Source organism: Pteropus vampyrus, unplaced genomic scaffold, assembly GCF_000151845.1.
Source record: "Pteropus vampyrus isolate Shadow unplaced genomic scaffold, Pvam_2.0 Scaffold720, whole genome shotgun sequence".
Lineage (NCBI taxonomy): Eukaryota > Metazoa > Chordata > Mammalia > Chiroptera > Pteropodidae > Pteropus > Pteropus vampyrus.
This window is the reverse complement of record NW_011889501.1, coordinates 6,748-13,181: the sequence shown is the minus strand read 5'-3', so window position 1 is coordinate 13,181 and position 6,434 is coordinate 6,748. Positions and strand designations below refer to the sequence as shown.

Below are 6,434 nucleotides of genomic sequence, written 5' to 3'. Positions count from 1 at the left end.
GCGGCCAGGAGGCCTGTCGCTCTCCATCCCAGCCCTGCCTGCCCAGCCCCGGAACTGTCCCCCAGGCCGTACGGTGGGCTCGCGCCCTTCCCAGGCGCCCTACGGGTGCCACAGCAGAGACGATGCGGAATTCCCTACGCCTCTCAGAAGCCACTGTCCTCACCACGGAAGAGACTCCTTTCCCACTTTCCATGCTCGGCAGAAATTCCGACACTTAGACTTCAGGGGACGTGCTGGTTTCATAGCAACGGAAACCAAAAGCCAACAGCTGTGTGTTAACTGTTTGCCAGACACGTCGTCCAGACGTGGCTTGGTCAAGCTGAGTCCTGGCCACCAACTGTGCCCAGGGCGGAAGGAGCAACGGGTGAGACGTGCAGCCTTGCTTTTGCTGTCCATGGCGACCCCCCCGAAGTATGTGACATCGGACCCCCCTTGTCCACACAAGAGACCAGGGGACAGGAATGTGAGGGAGCAGGTGGCAGGGCGCAGCGTGGACACGGGCTGCTGGAACAGGCTCCGTGGAGGTGCCTGGTGAGCAGGTGCTTCTCCTGCAATGTGGCGACACTGAGTCTATAAGGTTAAAGGGCCTTTTGGTGGCAGGACCCGAGTGTCACTCGGAGAAATGAGAGGCCGATATTGTCAGGTGCAGCTCCAAACCAGAGAAGGCTGCCAGGCAGGGCCACGGCGGTTGCACCTGGGGACAGGGTGACAGCAAGTTGGAGCAGTCGGGGCACCTCACGATGGCCGGCAGCGTGGGGCTTCTCAGACCCCTGTGGCTTGGCTTATTTGGATCATTTCACAGGCTCTTGGGCATTAGGGCTGTCCCTGGTTGTCTGGTACCTGGCTCTGGGGTAATCAGGACAGGGGACACCGGCCCTCAGCATGACCGGACAGTGAGAAAAACGGCTGAGGTGCGCACTTGATCGGATGCCCAAGAGGAGAACTGACCGGCTCCCAGCAAAGACCTCGACACTAGGACACGCAGCATTTTAAAAAAGTGACATCACGCACAGCCAGGCACACCATCGAGCGTGTCACTCACTAAGCGTGTTACTGAGAGTCACTCACTGAGCATGTTACTCCCTGAGCGTGTTATTCTCTGAGAGTGTTACTACATGTGTTCCTGAGTGTGTCACTACATGTTACTGAGTGCGTTACTCACTGAGTGTGTTACTATGTGTTACTCACTGAGCATTTTACGCACAGAGCATGTTACTGAGGGTGTTACCCACTGAGTGGGTTACTTACAAGCATGTTACTCACTGAGCGTGTTACTATGTGTGTTACTCACTAAGCGTATTACTGAGCGTTACTCACTGAGCATGTTACTCAGTGAGCGTGTTACTCACTGAGCGTCTTGCCAGGGGGCAGCCATCTGTGGGGACTTGGGGACTTATCCAAAAGAAGGGAGAGCGTGCACGCACACGAGGACCGGCCCCGCCTGTTCACGAAGGCAGAGCCCCCTCAGTTCCCTGGCTGCAGCGAGGTCAGAGGTCACAGAGCCCGGCAGCGTCTTTGGGACTCCTGCAGGCAAACCCCTACTTCACAGACGGGGAAACCGGGGCCCGGAAACAGGAACCAGCGCGCGGCAGACACTAAGCACCGTGACGGGCGCTTTATGGCACTAACTCATTTCGTTTCCACGACGACCCTCAGGAGGGCACCTTGTCATCCTTCTGACGAGAAACCGAGACAACGAGAGGACCAGTCGCCCCCGAGGCCACGCGTGCTGGGCTGGCCGGCGCCAGCAGGTGCTCCCCGCCGTCCTCTCTCCTGGCACGGGGACCCCAGGCCCTCTTACGATACAGACATGGCCCAGGAGGACACGAGCCCGCGCTGCTCAGCCTGCTCCAGGGGGCAGCGCTGGGAGCCGGCCGCTGCAGGGTGCTCCACCGACGGCTCGCTACGGGGCCCTTACTCTCCGAGAGGTGGCGTTCCTGGAGCCCCGGTGAGGCGGGGTCCCCGCTGCTGGCTGCCTTCCGTGCCTGCTGAAGCGTCACTTGTCTCCGCCACCCTCTGCCCTGGGCTGTAGCCACAGGCCCCTTCCCCTGGGAGACCCACTGTTTCTGCCCACGGCCCCCCCAGAAGGGTCCGAGGGACTGGGGACAGGGAGCTGGAGCGCTGCTGTGGCCAGCCCTCCCTGGTGGCCCTTCCTGGCGACAGTCCTCTCTCAGTGCTCAGAACCACCGTTGCTGTTCCGGCTTTGGGGGTACCGGCCCCCCGTTCCTAGCCCGGAGCTCTGCAGTGTGCTGTGTTTCTTTCTGAAGCGCATGCTCGCCTCTGTGTGCGATCTCTTCAGTGAACCCCCACGGAAGCCGCCACGCGCGTGAGCCGCTGGGACCTGGACACAGTTAGGTTCGCGTGCGTGTCGATGGCACGTGTCGCCTGGACCGGGCCGTGGGAGCGGGCGCCAGACATTCGGACGGTCGCTCTTCTGGGTGTGTCTGTGAGGGGGTTTCTGGAGGGGGTTACCGAGTAGGCGACACCGAATGAAGCAGACGGCCCTCTGCAGGGTGGGTGGGCCTCGTTCCATCAGTCGAAGGCCTGGAGAGCACCAAAGGCCTGACCCTCCTCCGACAAGAAAAGAGATGACCTTTGAACCGGGACATCGGCCTCCTGCCTTTGGCCTGGGCCTTACACCCTCGGCTCTCCTGGGGGCTCCAGCCTCCGTGATCGCATGAGCCAATTCCCTGTCACCAATCTCCATCTCTGTGTCACCGACATTCCGTTTCTCCACAGGACCCTGAGACAGCCGGGGTGCCCCTTCCCTTGGGGTGAGGGACATCTGTCTCTCTCATCTTTCCCCAGCTCACTGGGCACTTGGTGCTCTCGAAGCAGGGACTGCGGTTCCCAGGCTGCGGGCTCTGGGTCCTCACGGAGCATGGCGATGGCCCACGTCCGCGACGGCCCGTCCACGCGGGGAGGCGCGTCGGCCCCCGCGGCTTGGTTTTAAGCGAGGCGGCGCTGATGCATGAGGCTCCTCCAGAGCAGGCGGCGCCGTGGGCCCTGGGCCTGCTCACGGGTCAGCGCTCACTGGGGAGGCACCGCTGGGCTCCGGGCACTCTGGGCCAGGTGGAGGAGCCTCGCCGCGTGCTTCGCTGGCTCATCGAAGCCCTCATTAGGCAAAGCCTGACGCTGTAGCTGAAACACAGGCGGCCAGCGGCAGCCCCTGCAGTCCCTGCAGCCCCAGCCCGCTGGACCCCACTCCGGCCCCGAGGAGGGCTCTGCCGTCTGGGGGCCGGGGTCCGGGGCGACCTTTCTTCACCGGTCTGCACCCTTCACAGGCTCCACCAGCCAGTTCCACTGGCGCAATCCGATCGGCACACGCCACCAGCTCTTTCCTGGGTGGGCAGGCGTAGGAGAGGCGGGGGCGGCCTGGGGTGAGGTTAATGAGGGCATCCAGGGGCATTTAAGTCAGGGCTGGACGTCCAGGCAGGACACAGCGCACGACAGGAGCCAGACCATGTGGATCCGGGCACGTCTGCCAGCCACTCACCCCGCCACCCCGCCACCCCGGCCAACTTACTTACGCTCCTGGACACTCCTGTGCAAGGGGTGAACATCCGCCCCACCCCAGAGAGCAGCCGGAAGGTGTCAACGCCGCCCCCAGCCCATGCCCCCTTCCCCCGCGAAACCCGACCTCCTGGCGAGCCCTCTGGGGTCGCGGTCACTGCTGCCAAAATGCCAGAGGGGCCGGCCCTCCCTGGTGTCTTGATCTCCCCAGCAAGGAGAAGGTGGGGTCCCGAGGGAGCCCACCCTGCGGCCTGCTCCTGCCCCGCCAGCCCCCCGGCTCTGACCTGCAACACCTTCTCTTTGTTGGACGCCGCGTTCAAAGGCGGGTCTGTGACCATCATGGGGTGCTGCTCCGGGGCGATGCGCAGCACTTGGTAGAAGGAGTGATGCCAGATCTGGGGGTGGGAGGGGCACGGTGAGGCGTGGACAGGGCTGTCCCCACCACAAAGCGGCTTCCTCGGCGCAATCGCCGCCCGGGGCGGCAGCTCCACGGTGGAGCGTGGCTTTGCGCAAGCCACAGGTCGTGCACTTGGCCGTGAGCCTCGGAAGGGGGAGCATGGGCTGTCTAGAGGGCCTCAGGGTCTTGCTGGGGACTGTTTCCAAGTTAAGTGTCCAAAATGACGAAGGTAATAAGTGGCGGGGACGGTTCAGCCCCTGGCCTCTGAGTCAGAACCTCTGTGGTTGGCACGTCCCGCAGTGTCTACAGGGACGAGAATCACCGTGGGAGCCCGAGGGACAGACCCCTTCCCAGGCGCCGAGGCAGCGGGGAGCCCTGGGAGCAGCCCCCTCCCCCAAGGGAGCCGCGGCCACCTTTTCCATGTTGTCCCAGCTGGTGACAGTGGCCCTAGAGATGGGACACAGCATGCTGAGTCTGTCTCGTCTGTTCTGAGCCTCGTCTCCGATGAACCAGTCTTGCTTCTCCGTCCCCACCAGTGGGTTCTGAAAAACACCGGCCCGGTCAGGGTGGTTCTGAGGAACGATGGTCCCCCACTCAGCTCCCTCTCTTGGAGCATCATGAGCCATGGTGGGGGCCGCAGTGTGTGGCTGGGGGACAGCTCCAGGTCACCATGCCGGACGCTATTTCGAAAGGCCACGGAGAGGTTTCAGAAATGACCGGCAAGGTAAGCGTGCTCCCGAGGGACCTCGCTGCTGGGACACTCATCTGGCCCACACGGCAGACGAGGACAGCGAGGGCGCCGGCGGAGAAGGCGGGGGAGGGGCACCCGCGCCCCCGTCTGCCGTGGGACGCTGGCAGGGAACGGCCGGCAGTTTAATTTCTGGTATTTCTAGGGAAAGGAACCCAGACAGATGAAAGCGTTCATTCTGTCATTCAGAGGGGATGCGCCACTCGGCCTGAGTGCCAATCTGCGTGCGCCAAAAAGCAGACACCAAAACGGGACTGCGGGTGTGAGGATGTCATCGGGGAGCGTGTGTGCGGTAGAGGGGACACGGAGGGCGCCGGGCAGCCCGGGCGAGGCCTTGGGCCGTCGTGAGGCCGAGCCTGGGTGCGGGACAGGCGGCTGGCTGGGGCCCGGGACACGTGCGGGGTAAGGACGCGCTGGCCAGGCCGCTGGGAGCTCTCAGAGGGGCCCCGCGCCTCCCAGAAGTGGGTCTGCCTGCGCCGGCATCCGTGCCGCGCGCGGTTGTTGGCCGAGTGTGCCCGTGGGCAGCGTGGCCTTGGTGTCACGGCGCCACGCCACGGGCGAGCTGGCGCAGGGGTGCTGTTGGACGCGGCAGCGGGGCGGCCAGGCCGGGGCGCGACAGTGGGGCCGTGCGAGGTCACAGCGTCACCCCGGCGCAGAGCGGCGAGTGCTGTGGGGCGTAGGGACCATTCTCCAGGTCGCCACAGCTCAGTGGCACACAGCGTTTCTATCTTAGGAATCTGTCTTTCAGGCAGAAGGGGTCTGGGCGTGGGCTGAGGACCCCCACGTGTCCCCAGAGGCCGCTTGCCTTCCCTGAGCCTCTGCCCCCTTCTCCCTCAGGAGGGGACAGCGGTGTCCAGCCCCGCTCCTTCTGCAGTGCCCGTGGGGGTCACGACCTGGTGACATGGGGAGCCCCTTCAGGCAGAGCGCTTCCCGGGTCCCCACCCCGCCCTGCTGTCTCCGGTCCTGGAGGCTGATAGTCAGTTGGCGCCTAACCTTCACCTTAAAGGGAGAGAACGACTTCTCAGTATCTATGCCTCTCTCCAAAGTGAGGAAAGCAACAAGTGGACAGCCGAGCAGCACCTGACTTTGTACAGCCCTCTGTTTTTCTGACTTAAGTGACCGGCCGGCTCGCATAAGTCTATGGTTCTCTAAGTGCGGCCCCCAGCTTTGGGGCGTCACCATCCCCTGAGAAGTAGTTAGAAATACAAACGCTTGGCCCCCTCCCAGACCCGCTGCAGCAGAGGCTCTGGGGCGGACCGGCCGCTGCATCTCACCGAGCCCGGCCCGGTGGCTCCGATGCACCATGCCTGGGCCAGCTCTGCTCTAAGGGTCTGCCTCGGCCTTGGGGAGGGGGGACGGGGCTGTCAGGCCACCTCCAGGCTGAGCAGCACCCAGGGGTGGACGCAACATCACTCACGTCGTGCCGAAGTTTCCCAAGGATGGTCGGGAACACGGCCAGGGGCGCTTCTGCCCCCGAGAAGCCCACCTTGCTGAAGCCGGAGCCGTAGTCACAGACGAGGGGCAGACTCATCGCGCTGTGCGTGACCTGGACGGGGCTGCGGGAAACACAGCAGAATTAGCCGTGCCGTTTGCGAGGTACTCACCCTGGGGCAGGCGGCGCCAGGCATGGCCTCCGCTCTGAGCTCACGGGGCTCGCCGTGTGTCCCTCGCATGGCCACGCAGGTGGCTCCCCACTTCCCTGTCTTGAGGGTGAGCCCCCATCTGCACGCTGTGGGCAGTTTGCTGACTTGGGGCTGCCCAGGAGAAGAGAGGTCC

General features: G+C 63.9%; 1 protein-coding gene across 1 annotated transcript in view; it reads right to left on the bottom strand.

Annotated features, from left to right (window-relative positions):
- The window catches only part of LOC105309330 (actin-2-like), a 36,037-nt gene extending 29,848 nt beyond the window's left edge, over nucleotides 1-6,189 (bottom strand). The window contains exons 1-5 of the mRNA XM_011385451.1: nucleotides 6,076-6,189; nucleotides 4,324-4,452; nucleotides 3,798-3,908; nucleotides 3,063-3,141; nucleotides 2,814-2,942 (exon numbers count right to left, since the gene is read on the bottom strand). Of these exons, the coding sequence (XP_011383753.1) occupies nucleotides 2,814-2,942; nucleotides 3,063-3,141; nucleotides 3,798-3,908; nucleotides 4,324-4,452; nucleotides 6,076-6,189 (562 nt within the window). The remainder of the gene's footprint in view (nucleotides 1-2,813; nucleotides 2,943-3,062; nucleotides 3,142-3,797; nucleotides 3,909-4,323; nucleotides 4,453-6,075) is intronic.
- Nucleotides 6,190-6,434: the final 245 nt, after the last annotated feature.